Source organism: Osmerus eperlanus, chromosome 13, assembly GCF_963692335.1.
Source record: "Osmerus eperlanus chromosome 13, fOsmEpe2.1, whole genome shotgun sequence".
Lineage (NCBI taxonomy): Eukaryota > Metazoa > Chordata > Actinopteri > Osmeriformes > Osmeridae > Osmerus > Osmerus eperlanus.
This window is the reverse complement of record NC_085030.1, coordinates 6,113,432-6,132,065: the sequence shown is the minus strand read 5'-3', so window position 1 is coordinate 6,132,065 and position 18,634 is coordinate 6,113,432. Positions and strand designations below refer to the sequence as shown.

The window sequence follows — 18,634 nt, the reverse complement described above, 5'->3', positions numbered from 1 at the left end:
TCCTCTTTACCCCCTGCGCCCCCCCCACCCTCCCTCTTCCTCCATCTCGTGGCAGGGTAAAGGTTGACATCGTCAAGCACATAACCCCCCATTGATTTTTATGTACCGGGCCATTAATGTAAAAAATATTTTGTTTCCCTCGCAGCGCCAAAGAGGCTTTTTATGTTGTCCTGTCGTACAGCTAATATAACTGTCCAGCTGTTCCTGTGTTACTCTGTCAATGTCTGCCTGGGCTTCTGAGGTGGCCGTGCTTCATAGAGCAGCAGGCATAAACGCATACAAGTCTCTTCTCCAAACAGTCCCATAAAGTTGTGTGTGAAAGAGAGAGAGAGAGAGAATGGTGTGTATGCTTATGGGAGCGTTTGTCTTTAACGATGCGTTTGTGCTCCTCGGCCCCAGCTGCGGCTGCGCAAGGCTGTGATGGACCACGTCTCCGACTCCTTCCTGGAGACCAACGTTCCTCTGCTGGTGCTGATCGAAGCCGCCAAGAACGGCAACGAGAAGGAGGTGAAGGAGTACGCCCAGGTGTTCCGCGAGCACGCCAACAAGCTCATCGAGGTAAGCCCCACCTCGCCAGCGCCCCGGCGCCAGCAAGAAGCCCTTCATGTCCGGGTTATGGTCAGGCATCAAAATACAGGCTATGCCCGGCTCAACCCACACAAACACAGATTCACACACACACACCTTCTCAAGACTGCGATGTTGTGCATCAGAGGAACAAAGGCCTGTATAAAAATAAACAAGCTTAGATTCTATTGCGTTTATGAAAGCATAAATCACCTCTGCTATTTGTCATGGTATACTGAGACTGTGTGTCAGGGCATGACTTAGCCGTATTTCCTCACCCTCTCTGGCACACACACACACGCACCTCCATGACAGTGACTAAGTCAGCAGGCTCAAGCCTAATAGCAGCCTTCTGAAAATGGAAGAGTTTACCGTTGTGGGCAGACAAACACAGCATTTGTATGGATGGTCACAGCTGTGAATCAGATTTGAAACCCAGACAGAGGAGCTAAACTTGGCCATGCCCAAGGTTAAGTGCCGCCTCGGGGGAAATGTATTCATTGTCTCAACAGTTGGATATCCTATATCTTATTGACAGGGTACACAATAGCAGCTACTCATGCCTGTCGTGTGTTCCCCAAAATGATATTCCGACAGACGAATGTCTTATTTTTTAATATTTTTTGCATCTCTTCCTTCCAAACCTCCCTCTGTCTGTCTCCCCTACTCCATCTCTCTCGCTCCTTTTCTCTCCCTCGATTTCTCTGGCCATTTTCATTTCCTTAATAGAGGAGCCTCTCATGTGGAATGGCCGGGGCTTTTAAATCTCTTGCAGAGAGGGAGAGGGAGACAGGCAGAGGGACACATGAAGAGGGAGAGACAAAGATGACGAGAGAGAAATGGATAAATGGAGAGAAGGAAAGAAATAGGGGACCGCAAAATTGACAAAGGAGCGTTGAGAGAGAGAGAGAGAGAGAAAGAGAGAGAGAGATGGATAGAAGGGGTGTGAGGGAGGAGAGTGAGTCGTAGGGCAGTGACAAACTGACAGAAACATTAGCTGTCCTCATTAGCACTCCTCCAGTCCTTCCCCTGAGTGGCCCTGCCAGAGCGTCATGCGTTGACATTTGGAAGTGACCTCCCCCCCACGAGCGGCTGGCCCCTAGTGTCGCTGCGTGGGTGGAGGAGGGCGAGGGGGAGCCCAGGGAACCCGGTGGTGCATCACAGCAGGGGGAGGGGGGGGGGGGGGAGGGTCCGAGGGCCCAGAGTGGCTCCTCGGGGCCAGAGTGCCTGCACTGGAATAAGAGGATGACACAACAGGCCTCCCCTGACGCTTGGCTGACCTGTCTGATCAGCTCTGACACCACACAGAGATGGAGGGAGGGGGGAGAGAGAAAGAGTTGGAAGGGGGGAAAGGGTGGGAGGAAGGGAGGGAAAGGGAGAGAGAGAGTTGGAAGGGTAAAGTGACACACTGTAACCAACATGTGCTCCATAAAGCCCATGCTGGATTAGAGTGAATATGGAAGGGTGTTACAGCGAGGGGGGGAAAATGGAAGCCTGGGTATTACGCATTCATCAGGATTGACGCACTGGTAATGTGCGTAAGGAAAGCAGCAATGGGACGGATATTTAGATAATCTGGAAAGATACGAAATCCTTGTTACTGTGGATTTGAAAACATTGGGGACTGCATCACACATTTCATTTGTACGCGTGCTGTGTGGCACACACACACACACACACACAGGACAAATTGGGATAAAGTGGGAAACCATGTGTGGTTAGGTGTGAGATTAGAGTTGGGATTTGATCCAGATGTTTTGCCCAACTACCCCATATGTAGTTTCATGAGAAAAAAAGCGAATGCTTTTATCATTTAATCAGATTTTCAAACAATGTAATCTCATTAACGTCTGCGTATTTTACCCCTAACTGGCACGGGGACGGCCGCCACCATGGTTACGGTCTCCCATTTCCAGCTCGGTGTGTACGCAAGGGGGAGCACACCCCTTTAAGTGTGTGTGTGTGTGGAGGCTGGAGCGTATCGATCTGTACCCGACATCCTCAACATAAACCCAGTGGCCCGGGCCGGTGTGCTTTGCATAGGAATCCACCTCTGCAGGAGGGGACGGTGTCCACCTCTGCAGGAGGGGACGGTGTCCACCTCTGCAAGAGGGGACGGTGTCCACCTCTGCAGGAGGGGACGGTGTCCACCTCTGCAGGAGGGGACGGTGTCCACCTCTGCAGGAGGGGACGGTGTCCACCTCTGCAGGAGGGGACGGTGTCCACCTCTGCAAGAGGGGACGGTGTCCACCTCTGCAAGAGGGGACGGTGTCCACCTCTGCAGGAGGGGACGGTCTCCACCTCTGCAAGAGGGGACGGTGTCCACCTCTGCAGGAGGGGACGGTGTCCACCTCTGCAAGAGGGGACGGTGTCCACCTCTGCAGGAGGGGACGGTGTCCACCTCTGCAGGAGGGGACGGTGTCCACCTCTGCAGGAGGGGACGGTGTCCACCTCTGCAGGAGGGGACGGTGTCCACCTCTGCAAGAGGGGACGGTGTCCACCTCTGCAAGAGGGGACGGTGTCCACCTCTGCAAGAGGGGACGGTGTCCACCTCTGCAAGAGGGGACGGTGTCCACCTCTGCAAGAGGGGACGGTGTCCACCTCTGCAGGAGGGGACGGTGTCCACCTCTGCAGGAGGGGACGGTGTCCACCTCTGCAAGAGGGGACGGTGTCCACCTCTGCAGGAGGGGACGGTGTCCACCTCTGCAGGAGGGGACGGTCTCCACCTCTCCATTGGAACCAAGGGAGTGCCGTCCCAATTGGATATTCCCACAGCAAAGTTTCCAGCTCAGCCTTACAGCCATAGGCTCTGCTTCTGCCCCCGGCGCACACACCTTTCTAGTCTTGCTATGCATGACTGTGCAGGTCTGCAATGACCAGACAGGCATAAGCCATGGAATTGACACATCCACCAGCTAAGCATGTCGATAAAAATCACACCTATGCTAAAGAACCTGCAAGAATTTCTGCCCATCCTGCTCTCACCTATCTAACCAATCTAACCAAGGCTTTTGGCCGGGAGCAGGAAACACACACACACACATAATCTGTTCACATGTCAGTCATGTGTCCATATTCAGAATGTGAGAATTAAAGTCAGTGTAGTGACACAGGCGGGTGGGGAGTGACAATGAATCACCCAGGGCGAAAAGGATGGAATTCAAGCCAAGTCCATGCCTTGATAGAGAGCCATAAAATCATGTTAGGAAAATTGCCAATTCCTTTAGTTCTTTTGTTAAGACTACATTCCCCCCAAATCACTGTACATCCTTTTGGGATTACTTATGTGAAGTAGCCATTACATTGCAGTTCCACTTCATGGTTCGGACCTTTTTCAATTCAGCACAGAGGATCCTACACATTCCACTGATTTGTTAACATTTTCTGTTGCTGGAGCGTCTGAGCTCTCTGAGAGGAGCTGCCAACTTTCTGTGGAGACAACATGCCAGTGTACGTTCACCCCACAGAAATATCTATTTGATAGGCTCTTATACTTATCCTCCCTCTGTCTGTCTCTCTCCCTCTATCGCTCGCTCTGCTCAGTCTTTTATAGCAATGAAATGCATCATTTTAGAAAGCTGAATAAAAATAGACTGGGCTTGCACAGTGTTGCTGCCTCAAGGCCATGTTCTTAAAGGTTCCAGGCCGCTCAGGGGAGGTGGAGGTTTTAACAGAAAGAGGGAGAAGCCATGTGCAGCCTGGACATGGAGCCAGGCAGGCACAGACACAGAGAGGGGGGGGGGAGGGGGGAACAGACAGAGAGGAGGAGAGAGGAGGAGAGAGGAGGAGAGAGGAGGAGAGAGGAGGAGAGAGGAGGAGAGAGGAGGAGAGAGGAGGAGAGAGGAGGAGAGAGGAGGAGAGAGAGACGGGGAGGGAGACGGAGAGAGAGACGGAGAGAGAGACGGGGAGAGAGACGGGGAGAGAGACGGGGAGAGAGACGGGGAGAGAGACGGGGAGAGAGACGGGGAGAGAGACGGGGAGAGAGACGGGGAGAGAGACGGGGAGAGAGACGGGGAGAGAGACGGGGAGAGAGACGGGGAGAGAGACGGGGAGAGAGACGGGGAGAGAGACGGGGAGAGAGACGGGGAGAGAGACGGGGAGAGAGACGGGGAGAGAGACGGGGAGAGAGACGGGGAGAGAGACGGGGAGAGAGACGGGGAGAGAGACGGGGAGAGAGACGGGGAGAGAGACGGGGAGAGAGACGGGGAGAGAGACGGGGAGAGAGACGGGGAGAGAGACGGGGAGAGAGACGGGGAGAGAGACGGGGAGAGAGACGGGGAGAGAGACGGGGAGAGAGACGGGGGGAGAGAGACGGGGGGAGAGAGACGGGGGGAGAGAGACGGGGGGAGAGAGACGGGGGGAGAGAGACGGGGGGAGGGAGACGGGGAGGGAGACGGGGAGAGAGACGGGGAGAGAGAGGAGGGGAGAGAGACGGGGAGAGAGACGGGGAGAGAGACGGGGAGAGAGACGGGGAGAGAGACGGGGGGAGAGAGACGGGGAGAGAGACGGGGAGAGAGACGGGGAGAGAGAGGGGAACAGCCAGGGAGAGGGACATATGCTTCAGCTGCTTCAGTGTTTGTAAATGATGCTGCACATCCAATTCATACACTCTTCTCCTGACATGGTAGCTATTTACCTTGATTAGACACGACAGAGGGAGTAGAGCTAAGAGTCAGGATGCAGTGGATTTAGATTTGATATGCATAGTTTGTCTCTTCCCCCCCCCCCCACCCCAGTCTCAGGAGAAAACTGTGCCAGCCAGCAGTTTCAAGCCTGTGTTGATATTCGCTACAATGCTCAGTGCAAGCAGTCATCCTCCCATGACCAGACAGTCTGTTCTGACTCTACTGTGTGTGTGTGTGTAGGGGGGGGCTAGGGTTGGGTTACAGGAGCCTCTGTCTGGCACCGCAACAAGTCTGAACCAAGAAATGTGCCCCATCCGGCGACGACCATCGAGCCAGCGTATCCCCAGGAACCCAATAATCTGTAGCGTGTAACAAGGTGGTCCGTGTCCAACGCCGCGGTCGAGCACACACTGGGTTGAGCGATGGCGGTCACGCCCCTCTCTCCGACTGCGCACCTCCCTTCCAAACACCAGGCAGGGAGCAACACGTAAGTGGAGCCAGCCGACCAGTGGCACGGCGACCAGTGGCACGGCGACCAGTGGCACGCATGACGTCAGCATGGTAGTGGTCACTGCCCCTCCTCTGCCTGGGCTCGCTTGGTTTTGGGGCGTGCTGGCCGTTAACAGCCCAGGCCATGGTTTGACTTGCGTGCATCTTGGATGTCTTAACTAAGTTACATTCTCTACCTCAACCCCACCCACACCCACACTCATTATTGATGAGTTATGTACACAAAATTGCCGTCATTTACAAATCGATGGTCCCATTTCAGGGCATGGGATATTTAGGTACAGGCCAGATAACCTGTGATTTTGTGACTAATAACTCAGTACGTATGGCTTCCCACTGGGGTAGTTCCTTCCCTGAACAAATGTGTTCAATCTGGTGGAGTGAATTTAGAGTAATGGAATATATCAACTGAAATGTTTAGCGAAATAGAATGAATACAATTCCAAAGCTGTTAGGACCTGGTCCATTAAATGGTTCTGTAATTTACTTACATAAAAGCTATGCTTGTTTCAATTATAAGTGACATGTCAGGAACAAACTTATGGAAGGAATTGATTTCCTTTGCAATAACCACTGATGCACCTGGTCCATTACCAACCATGTGTTAATTTAAACAGATGCATTTTGATAGATTTTACACTGAATCAGTCGCCCGAACACTACTTTTCCCCCCCTTCTCTCTCTCTTTGTCTCTCTTTCTGTCTCTCTCCTTCTCTGACTCTCTCCCATTCTCTCTGACACCCTGAGTGACTGGTGTGATCGACCGCATGGCAAATGGAATGCCATCAGTCTCCTCCAGGGCAGGGTTTTCGTCAGGTGTTGGGAGTTGGGCCTTGCGTGGTCTTCCGACCAGTCGTTTTCCCTGGCCCCCGCTGCTGAGTCCTGCTGCCCCACACGTGATCCATGTTGTGGTCAGGCAGGCGAGCTCGACGTCGATGCTTTGTCTCTCTGTGGTCACGCGGAGTCTGCTTCCAGTGGCTTGGCTTTGTATTTGTATGTTTGCACGGCTCCCGGCCGGTTCGATATGTTTACATCAATGTCCTACCAGCTCTCAGGCCTAAGTGCCTGTCATGAGAGCCCAGGAGTGTATACATGCATGACTTTAATGTTTCAGCAGCAGTCTCCACAGACGAGCATGCATGTTGAGCGGCTCAGGAGAGGGAGGGGGGAGAGATGGAGGAGGGGGGAGAGATGGAGGAGGGGGGAGAGATGGAGGAGGGGGGAGAGATGGAGGAGGGGGATCCTTTAGAGCCTCTCAGTCACTCCTGTAGTCAGTGGTGCGTTCACTACCAGTGCTCTGGTCCTCGCTCAGTTAAACTCCACACTTAAGGCTCATTTTCCACTTTTTCTTTGGATAGGCAGTTTCACCTCACATTGAGGTATGTGAAAGTCATTTTGGGGGGGTAGGGTCAAACTGGACAGTGTTTTTAAAATACTGTAGGCAGTGACGCATTCCTCATACTGTCCTGTTTTGGCATATTAGCCCATAGCCCAGCATATTGTGAACCCAACACCTCCTGTTCAACAAATGGCAATGTTTAAATTCTATGATCTAAATTTGGTGACCATAAGTATTTTCATAATGTTTCTTCCTCCTCCCAGAAAATGCAAAAAAATAAAATAAAATGGTTTGAAATTGCAAGTGTTGGGGAGGAGGTTGATTTGTTGGTCAATACAACGAAATTTACTCTCAAACTATAAACGCTGGCAGTGGGGGAGCAACTCTTGCTTAGCTCAGCACTCTGTGCTTTCACCGGGCGGCTGGCTTTTTGAGAGTCAGGAATATTCGCCTCTCTGACTCTGGGGGGGTAATGCCACTGTGGCAGCCCAGTGATTTAGTCACCAAGCCCATCCTCTCCCCTCAACGGCCACTGCCACATGAAGTTGGAGAAATTAACTATTCTTGTAAAAAAAAAAAATATATATATATATATATATATATATAGATAAAATATTTTCATTTTTGGAGACACCCAGCATTTGTTTACTCTCTCCTGTCTGCCTCCCCAGCGTTCCGTCATACAGTTGCAGCAGCTTTCTGAATCAATCCGAGGAAGTGTGCTCTGTGGTCCACTGTGCTTGATAGTGTTGGCGAGCGAGCAGCTCTGCTTCTTGTCGACAAGGAAAGCTGTCTGCTCTCTAGCAGACTGGCAGTGCTGTCGTCCCTGACTGTCTTCGCTGACTGCGTCTTCCTGTGAAGCCTTGTCAGTGCATTGTTGTTTTACGATGTGTGTCTTTCTCTTTAGGTGGCCAACCTGGCATGCTCCATCTCCAACAACGAGGAGGGTGTGAAGCTGGTCCGCATGGCTGCTTCCCAGCTGGAGGCCCTGTGCCCTCAGGTACCGGCCTCTCTGCCCAGCCCCCACACACTCACCTCCGACCGGCCCCCTCACCCACTCCTTTGTACCCATCCCCCACGCTCCTCTCCACCGCCTGCCTGCCTCTCCCCCTCAACTCCCCCTTACCCCCAACTCCTCACCCCCCATGCTGCATCCTGCATTCAGCCTCAGCCAACTCTCCTCCCTCCAATCCCCGGCCCCGTAGCCCTGCCAACCCTCCAACCCTGGCCAGACCTCTCGTCTCAGAGCCTATACCTCTGCGTTCCTGGCAGCCCCCCCCAGCTCCCCTCCCTACACAGCCTCGGTCCAACGCCGTTAGAGGACAAGCAGTGCTCACGCATCAATTATTAGCAATCCTGTCGTATGCATATTAATGGTTACGCTGCCTATCCACTGATTTCAGTAGGCTTGAACAGAAGCCCGCGCTAGCCTGTTTCCAAGCCAGATCTTCCCCATATCACCCACGGCCCTGGCAGCCTGCTCCCTGCCTGCTCCCTGCCTGCTCCCGCTACCCACACTGCTGTGCCCCTTTTAATAATGGAACCCAGCGACTCCCATTCAGCCCTGGCTTTGATCTCCACACATGTGACCCTCCCCCTCACAAAAACACAGAGACTGTTTCCTTTAATTTCTTCTACATTCCTCTTTTATAAAAGAGAATGCGCAACAATTAATTAGCACAGCGCTTGTGTGTGAGTGTGTGAACAGGGGTGTCACAGAATCAACCGATGCTAACGTTGGTGACTGAGCGCTGGGTTTGTAATGGCTCCCTAATTGATGCGAGAGGTGTGATCGCAGGTGATTAACGCGGCGCTGGCCCTGGCCGCCAAGCCCAACAGCAAGGTGGCGCAGGACAACATGGATCTGTTCAAGGAGCAGTGGGAGAAGCAGGTGCGCGTGCTCACCGACGCCGTGGACGACATCACCTCCATCGACGACTTCCTCTGCGTCTCTGGTGAGCGCAGATCTTCTTTTTTTTTTTCTCTCCCTCCCTCACAGTTTTAGTCCCATTTGTTCTCCTGCACGACGCAGACTCCACAGCACCCTGCCTGGTTGTCTGGGCCAGCCGTAATTAGAAGACTGTCTGGTGCTGTTAGACCCTGTTTAGATAAATAGTTGTGCCTCTTAGCCTCTTAACGTGGTTGTGGGGAGGATGGAGAGGGGAGCTTCGTCTTGCCAGCAGTGTTATTCTCCCCGTGACGAGATGCGCGGCGTCAGAGACAAAAGCCCTGAGCCGACAGCTCTTCCCCGGACCAAAAACATTGACATCCTGTCTCGCGTGTAAAGACGAGCAAACGACCTCGCCAGGCGGGGCCTTAAAGAGTTCTCATTAAGCATGAAGCAGGAGTGACTCGTCTCACCTCCGCCCAAGGACAGAGCTCGGGCGCCGTGGCGGCCATTTGCATTTTTACAGGCTCCCCGTTAATAAGCCGTCTTGAGCGTTTGTATCCAGCCCTCTGTCGGCGCCTGCCCTTGTGCTTCCCATTACCCGTGCTAAGCCAGGGACAATGCAAACACGCCGTGACGGAGGAGGATTTCCCGACTTAACTCACCGTTTCCCGTCGACGCCGTCTCACACGGTCTCACACACACACCCACACCCCCCGTCCTTGTTTATTAAATGTGTAGGTCACAGAGGAAAAATACCCCAAATGCATTTGTTCTCTTGCAGAAGGAGAAAAAAAATAAAGGATCACGTCCTTTTTTCTGCTGGCCAGGCACACTGTTAATGTTTCTGAAACAAGCTGTGTTCGGCGGGTTACCTTCCTCCCTGGGAGAGTCTCCCCCCCCATGCTGCCATAACCTCTGCCTCAGCCAGGCATACAGGCCGCGGCTGACGCAAAGTAGTTTGTGATGAATGTCTGTTTGTTCGTTACTTGGGGTGGGGGGGGGGTTATTTTTAGAAAGCACCGCTTTACCAATTCAGTTTGATTGATGGGTGGCCATTTGTCTCTTCTTCACCCCCCTCCTCCCCCCCCTCCAGAGAACCACATCCTGGAGGATGTGAACAAGTGCGTGATCGCCCTGCAGGAGAAGGACGTGGACGGGCTGGACCGCACGGCCGGCGCCATCCGAGGACGCGCCGCCCGGGTGGTGCACGTGGTCACGTCGGAGATGGACAACTACGAGCCCGGGGTGTACACCGAGAAAGTCCTGGAAGCCACCAAGCTCCTCACCAACACAGGTACGGCGCGGGCTCCAAGTGAACCGTGTCTGGTTCTCTCACGTGGAGATGGGTCGGCCCTGCGTCACGGGTGAACTCCTCAGGCGTTGAGTTAAAGTGGAGAGGCACTGCTCCCCGCCCTCCTGTTTAGTTCCAGCTCAGTTTAAAACCGCCTACGCTTTGCAGTGGGACATAAGTGTCTGGTCTAAGAGACCATCATTTGGTGCCACTTCAAGAGTCCTCATTTAATCGTCTTTGAGCACACTAAATGGAGGGGCATTTTGAAGAAAGAAAAATAAATAAATACATAAAAGGAAGGCCTGTCGTGACTGCAAAAGCTACTCTCTTAACTACTCTGAAACCTCATTTGGCTCCTAAAGCCCACAGGCTTCGCCTAAAACCCTCCGCCTGATGGAGAAAGTCTGCTTTTGACCACTTTTTTTTTTGCCCCTCCACCCTCCATCCTTCCCTCTGCCAGTCCCAGATGACTGCATAGTGGATGAGCCAGGGTGTTAATGTGTCTCTGCGCCCGGGGTAGGGGCCATTACATCATGGAGGGGGGGGCCGAGCACATGGCCCCTGGGACAGCTTGGTGACACGTTCTGGAGGGGGTTTGCTATGGATTGTGCCACCCCCTGCTATGGATGTTGTTAAATCAACCAACCTCCCCCTCTCTGAGCGTAGGGATGATGTTTCTTTGAGTCCCTCCACCAGCTCCCTCCCTTGCCCTGCCAGGGCTCCTACCTTTAACACCGCAACGATTGTTTTGTGCCTCTAAGTGGACCCACAACACAAAGCGTATTCCTACCATAAAAGCATTTTTCGTAATTGCGAGGCTTGCCGTCATTAACTTTTCAAGAAGGCCAGTCGTGTCAGTCGTAAGGCGATTCAGGCTTTGTTTGAGGGTTTTTTCGCGGGAGAAAAACGCGTCCCGTTGCTATTTCCGTCGGGGGGTCTGCCTCTCGGGGAGGGCTGTCTGTTGTGAAGCATCAGACGGACGGTGCAGGGCCTCAGCCCTGGGGGAGCGACGGCACGGCAGGATTAGAGAGGGGAACTGGGCCACCACTGCTCCCTGCACTCTCAGATCTGGCGGAGCTCAGGGGGGTACCGGCGCTTCACGGTGGGCGATTTGTGCGTGTGCGTGTTTGCTCGTCGCCGCACAGCGCTCGCGTATTGTGTCGGCCAAGTGCAACCCGCAGAACGAGACGAGATGAGACAGCGGCCCCGTGCTGTTCTCGGATGCACGACACAGATGTTTGCCTCCTATTTCCGTCCCCCCTGCCCGCCTACGCCTCGCTGGAGGAGATGCCTGTTGGCTTTTATCTCGTCTCCTTGTGAGGAAGCCAGCGCTGCTGTGGTCTCCTAGCCTGCATGCTTACCTCTAGCTGTGTCTCCACTTCTATTTGCGGTTTTCTCAGCCTGGTGTTGTGGAACAGAGGCCTCTGCAAAATGTTCTTTGAGGATGTTAACAGCACCGCTGGCTAATCCTGCTCTGGCTGTGGAACTGATGTGCATTCTGTCCTCCTTCCCCCCACCCCCCCCTTTTCTGTCTGTTTTTATCCCTCTGCCCCTCCCTCTCTCCCGACCCCCTCGCTCCCTGCAGTCATGCCACGTTTCACGGAGCAGGTGGAGGCTGCGGTGGAGGCCCTGAGCGCCAACCCCACCCTGCCCGTGGACGAGAACGAGTTCATCGACGCGTCCCGTCTCGTCTACGACGGCGTGCGCGACATCCGCAAGGCCGTCCTGATGATCCGGGTGAGTCCACACGCCACACTATTTATGGCTGTCCAACTCCTCTCCACCGCAGGCCCGCAACTTTCTCTCTCCCCCTCCCCGCCCCCCCCCCACCCCCTCTCCTCAGTAAATCAGCCATCCCTGGATCAGAGGCTGAAGATAGCTACGGTAGTGTAAAGCCCATGTTATGTTACGCTACCTCGCTAAATCTCAGCAACTGTCTCGCCCCCAACACTCCCCCCCCCCCCACGTCTCGCCTCACGCCCACCCCACATGGAAGTCAAACTAGGCTAGAAAAGCCGCTAACATTTTCTCTCCTCGTTTCCTGGCTCTGGACACGGTCCAGAACTGTCAGGTGTAAATAATGCCTCACGTTCATGTGTGTACTTGGTATGCATGCTGAGCTTTACCTTCAGTGTTGCTTACCTTTGATTCCGCTCACCAGTGTCTCCTTGAGACACACACTCCATGTTTAGCGGTTGAGATTTATGGATTGGCCAACTTCAGCTATTTCCTGGCTAAACGCAAACCGTTTGACCACCATAAAGGAGCCCCCACCGCCACCACAAAGAGGGAGGGAGAAAAGAAATGTATTTCTCTTGTGGCTGCTACTCACTGACCCGCATGCCTTCATTTCTCTGTGTGCTAATAATGAACTTGTCTCGGGCAAGTGCCGACCTAATTGACCAGATTTCCCTTTTCTAGTGCAGTCGAAGCCCCTCATTGTTCTGTGGGTTAATGGTGTTTGCCTGAGCAAACCTATATCAGGAACAGATGGTGGTTCACTGCCATTGGACCGTTGGCTAATTGACTGACAACAAGCAGCAAATGTGCACGTTCCATCGGTGATGAGAAACGGATAGCGCTGAAATGCCTCCCAGTTCCCACCAGGGAAGAAGGTTATATCCTCACTGAAGTCTCATTTACACTGTATCGAAGACGCAACCCGAGTAGGTAATTCAGTTTAAACGCCCCTCGCGTTCCGTCATCCTCAAACCGCAGTCTTTCCTCAGTTTGTTTGTTCAGCCATATCCCATCCCTCTTTACCTCTTAAAATCCATTGTCTTACGACTATTAGCGCTGACAACACATAGTGCATAAGAGAACAGCTCCTTCAAGTCTTACTGGGGCTCCTCCGAGTTAGACAAACACCAAATTAGAAGGGGGACCCTTATGCGGTATTTGCATTATAATAAGTAATTGATTTAAGATGGGGGGTTTAATTAGCATTCTTTAGTTGGAGTGAGAGCAGGAGCACTATATTCAATTTCCCCTCTGCCCCTCTCCACTCTTGTTATCCAGATTGATTAAGTCGTTAACACTGGGCCTGCAGGGAAAGCTAAACCCTACCTGGTTCCTGTGTGTAGCTGCATCTGTGTGTGTTTGTGTGCACGTTTGTGTACATGTGCACGCTCTGGATTGATGAGAAGCTACTTATGAATCTATCACTGGTCCAGCCTTCCATCGACTGAGAGCTGGAGATCAATACAAATGGCTGAAATTTTACCATAATCACAAAGGTTTACACACACACGCCCACACACACCGGTGAAGAGTACCAGCTGCAGTTTTCAGAGTGAGTACACCAGAGAAAGGATTAGGGCCACTATAGGTCCACATCCCACAGTTAGGTGAGTCATTCAGCACTTTATCCCACACCTGTGAAAGACTAGTAACCTGCAGGCGCAGACTGAGGCGCTCCCTCCCTGGGGAACCTGTGTGTCCATTGCTCCGTCTTTTGATCTAGCATGTCCACGGTGGGGCCCTGGCTGCTCTCTGGCAGCCAGGGCCCCCTCTCTGACATGGGGCATGTCCTGCCTCCCCATCCCTGACGGAACATGAAAGCCTGCAAATGAACAGTGCTAAAAGCACTGCGAAACAGCAGCTCCAGAGGGCATGTCCACACACACACCCACACCCACACGTTGACACACCCATTTGCGCTCGCTCGCACGCAAACACACGCTCGCACCGAAGACCCGTCCCCACAGTGGGTAACTCTTCAATCGGAACAGACAAGTGTGGGGGTCGGGGCTACTCAAGATGGACAGAGTCTTTAACCTCTGTAAGTGGAGCGCTGGCAGCCCTTGTCGAGCGTCCTCTGGGTGTGTGACAGGCGGGCAGGCCCCCCTCTCCCACCCACAGAGACCTGCATGCTAGAGATGCCTCCCAGACAGACCCACAGTGACGGCACTCAAAGTCTCGCAGCAGCTACTGGACCAACGGTACAGAGAGGCTTGGCAGGGCAGCTCTGTACCTGCACGCCAGTCTCCCAGTACTCTGCAGAGCACCAGGAGAAGGGACATGTAGCTTGGTAGTTGGGCCATTTCCAGTCGGCTGATACAAGCTGCCGGGAGAGTAATTCCTCGTCTTTACTGGGCAGATTGTTGGGCTGGGTTTGTTAGCCCCGCTCTCACTGTGGGTGACCCTGACCTGGACTTCAGCAGCAAACGCATGTTGAGATGGGGCCCGGGGGCCCTGGATTCTGACAGCCAGCCAGCCGGTGCCTACCGCGCCTCTGGAGTGTCCCAAGGGAGGGCCCCCCCCTCCCTTCGGGGGACTGTGTTTGCGATCCTCCCTTGTCCCACATCCTCCGTGGCGGTGTGTTATCTGGCTTCCCAGGGCCCAGCGGCAGATATCCCCGCACCACTGAGCAGCCCTGTCTGCCTCGCTACAGCAGCAGAGTGACTCCCAGCCATCTGTATCTCACACACTCACACCTCCTTTCTGTTCCCCCGCGAACAAGCACCTCTGTACTCCATGAAGTGGGATGGTGGGGGTCGTGTTGCAGACCTTTCAGCTATATTTAGAAGACAAGGTCTCAAAACCCATTACTGAAAGAAGGTATGGAGACAGTTGGATAAGCCCAAGCAGAGGCCCAGGCACCGATAATGCTGCGTTATCTCTCCACCCACATCTCTCTTAGCGGCATCACCACCTCACCCCCCCCCCCGTCTGTCAGTGTTGTACTTTGCTTCAAGCGCACCCTGTGAACTTCACATTCAGCACATGCTACAGGTAATAGAGTTTTGTTCTCTCTTACCTTTAGCATGTGCTGAATGTGAGCAGGGCGTCGTTTGGGGGGGGTGGGGGCGGGGGGGCTAGCACTAATTCCTCCACTGTCCTCTTCACGGATCCCAGTGACAGATGGAGCTCTGATTGAAGCGTTTTACTCCCAATATGCTCCATACTAGCTCATGGCTCCATTTTCCCTCTCAAAATGCACAGGCAGCACATTACACTTGATTTACAAATTCATTTACAGTTTCCCATACCAGGCTGCGGGGGAAGAAGACATTTATCTGATGCTGCCATAGCTGGCAGCGTCGAGGCATTTGTCATAGATCATAAGCAGGTTATTTAACTGTGCTCAAACAGCTCTTACACCAACATGTTTTTTTTCTCTCTTTCTTCCTCCCTCTTGCTCTCTCCCTCCTTCTTTCTGTCTCTCTCTCTCCCCCTCTTCGTCCTTCCTTTCTCTCCCTCTCTCTATACCCGTCGTCCTTCCCTCTCTTCCCAACTGCCCCTCCTCTTCCTCGTGCTCTCTTCTCCTCCAGACCCCAGAGGAGCTGGACGACTCTGACTTTGAGACGGAGGACTTTGACATCCGCAGCAAGACCAGCACGCAGACGGAGGATGACCAGCTCATCGCCGGCCAGAGCGCCAGGGTAAGGCCCTCCTCCTGCCTCCACCCCCCCCCCCCCTCCCGGAGGCCACGCCCCTCTGGGCAGCCAGCGTGCACACACACACACACACAGATGACCCCCTCTAGTCAAAAGGTCTATATGGTTAAGATGAATTCAAAAGGGTATGCATCTAAAGAAAAAGGCTCTCTCCAAATGAAGTTTTAAATCTGGGATTTTGGTTTTGTGACATGCAGTGGATTATTTTCCTGAATGGCCAATGTTCAGATTAGTATTTGGTAGTAAGCTGTTTAACATTTACCCCTAAGCTTCATAAGCTTGTCTTATTCAGACTGACTTATTATTCAACTCCAGTGAATTCATTTAGTTCTCTGTTGTGGCACGTTAGGAAATGTGATCACTTGGCTCCTATTGTAGCCTAATCCTGCTACAACCCAAGTGTTGCTGGAGTCCAATTGATGCACGCACTTGTGTTGTGAAAGGGCTCCTTTAAGAATATTGTAAATGCATCAAGAACCCCACCCCTTACTCCCCCCCCCCCCCCCCCCCTCCACACACACCGCCCTTTACATTACCCATGCTGGGGGAGATTAGGACACAATTAGGTGTCTCTGCCACAGTACATTAGGATTCTGCTGTGCCTCTCATCAACAGAACACTCAGACTAATCTGGTCTCCAACTTGTCACATTGGGGTCCTCTTCTCTGTCCGTCCTAGTCCTAGAAAGCACGTACACAGCCACTTCTACCCTCCTATAAAGCCTCGTCTCCAGCCTGGACTTTACACACCAAAAGTGGATGTGTCACTTCTGGAGAGCGCTTCCAACACACCGGAGCATTTGTCAATTTGGAGACAGCTTGAGCGTTCTATTGTTAACCCACAAAAAAACTAACTTGGCATTGAGGCTGTGTAATTGTGGATCAGTTGACAGTCCTAGCTGCCAACTAATTGAGGTTTCCTTTGTTGGTGTTGGCACAAGGAGGGGGGGAAAAAAACCAACAGCAAAACAAAAACCACTTTTGTGCTGTTAAGAAGTTAAAACAGTGACACACAGCAGTGATGTATCATTCCTTTGTGTTGCTCTCCATTCCTTAAAAGCTTCAGCCTGCAGTGACCTCTGACTCCTCAGGGGGCTCCGTCTCATTAGTGCCATTGTTAAATACTTGCGTTTCACAACGAGTGAGTCAGCCACGGTGTAATCATCGTTTAACACCTCCATTCCTCCTCACATCATCTGAAATTGATTAGGGGTAATTTTTGAAACAAGGGAGATGGGAACAGGGAATGGTTTGCTTTAAGAGCAACTTAAGTTGTTTTAACGCCTGGTGTTTAAAATCTCCCTTTAACGGGCCCTCCTCGGGGTGCGCTTCAGTGTGCGTTGTTACGGTTTTATTTTTATTAGATGTTTTATTTATTGATTCCCTGGGGGAGATGATTTTATATGTATTCTTTACAGACCAGAGGGGCTTTATTTACCATCATGATGATTTGTACATTCTGGCTCCAGTCCTCGCTCCCCCACACTCAAAGAACGGGCTGGACTTGACCTTTACCCCTGCTGGCTGCCAGCTCCGACGGCCTGCTTGGGCAGGTTCCCAGCATGAATGAATCCGTGTGATGAACACGCAGAAGAGCCATATTAAGCTCTGCACAATCAAAGCTCCTCATCGATCTTTCATAACGGCCCGAGGTGAACAGGAAGCCCAGCGCGGGCGGGGGGGGGGGGGGGGGGGGGGGCACAGTCCTCCTGTCGGAGCGGACGCCCCCTGCCCCAGCGTTGGGTCCTTGGCGCTGGGTATCATGTAGAATGTGGCTCAGCACTAAACAGTGGAGGTCGTGATCCCAGCCTTCCCTGCAGGAAATTAAACCCATAATGAACTCACAGCCTACACTTAGCGACGGCCAATCAGAGAGCAGCCAGCTCCGGTGATCTGCGAGCGCTTCTCCTCTGACCAGGGAAGTGAGCGAGCTGCTGCCTGGAATATTGATGCTTTACTGTTAATAGGGTAACCAACCAAATTAATTTGAACCGGTTCTACTTAACGGTTAATTGGTTGGAATTTAATAGTTTTGTGGAATTACAGCCATTGGCTTAACTTTTTTTGTTTTTTTTCCTACTTAAATGATTTTTTTAACATGTATTTTTGGGCGGCCTTTCATATATCGCTACTCTACATAACTGGTTATTAACCGGTTAATTAGGGTTGGTTAATCAAAAGTGGAAATGAAATGAGACGTGCCTCCCTCGCCGCTGCTGCTGTTGCCTAGGAGTCTCTCCTCTGCTCTCAGAGAATCACTCTGAAGTCAGCTAGCTGCATGTGATGCCTGTAATGCTGCACTGCTCTGTGCAGACTCACTGTACCAAACACCCCACCCTCTACTCCCACTGTAGCTGAGGCTCTCACGGCTTAGCTTCTTCCGGAGCAGAGAGAGGGCTACAGATAACAGCATAACAAGGGGACCCTGATACTAACCCAATACAGGTGCAGGTACTTATCTGTTGTTATCCCCCCTCCCTCCCTCCCTCCCCACAGGCCATCATGGCCCAGCTTCCCCAGGAGCAGAAGGCCTTGATTGCCGAGCAGGTGGCCTGCTTCCAGGAGGAGAAGAGCAAGCTGGACGCCGAGGTGTCCAAGTGGGACGACAGCGGCAATGACATCATCGTGCTGGCCAAGCAGATGTGCATGATCATGATGGAGATGACAGACTTCACCAGGTGAGCTCACCGCCAAAACACGTCCGCCCGACTCGCGGCCGGACAGCGTACGTGTCGAGTCCCCCTTCCACCCCCATCCCCCCCCCCCCCAACAAGAAATTCACGAGTTCCTGCCAAGCCACCATCGTGTAATTGACCACATTCCTTCCAGTTCAGCATCAGTGTTTGCGATGGTAGCGGACATTTGTGGCGCGCGTCTGCAGGTGGTCTGCAGGTGGTCTGCAGGTGGTCTGCAGGTGGTCTGCAGGTGGTCTGCATTGGAGGCGGCAGCAGCGTAGGGTGGGCTAACTGTGTCTGGACCCCTGTGCGCGTCCCACATGACGGGTCAATAAGCC

At 52.8% G+C, this 18,634-nt stretch overlaps 1 protein-coding gene across 1 annotated transcript in view; it reads left to right on the top strand.

Moving 5' to 3' along the window:
- Window positions 1-18,634, top strand: part of ctnna1 (catenin (cadherin-associated protein), alpha 1) — an 82,355-nt gene that overhangs the window by 43,947 nt on the left and 19,774 nt on the right. The window contains exons 9-15 of the mRNA XM_062477147.1: window positions 406-558; window positions 7,949-8,041; window positions 8,840-8,996; window positions 10,026-10,226; window positions 11,809-11,960; window positions 15,497-15,607; window positions 18,118-18,300. Of these exons, the coding sequence (XP_062333131.1) occupies window positions 406-558; window positions 7,949-8,041; window positions 8,840-8,996; window positions 10,026-10,226; window positions 11,809-11,960; window positions 15,497-15,607; window positions 18,118-18,300 (1,050 nt within the window). The remainder of the gene's footprint in view (window positions 1-405; window positions 559-7,948; window positions 8,042-8,839; window positions 8,997-10,025; window positions 10,227-11,808; window positions 11,961-15,496; window positions 15,608-18,117; window positions 18,301-18,634) is intronic.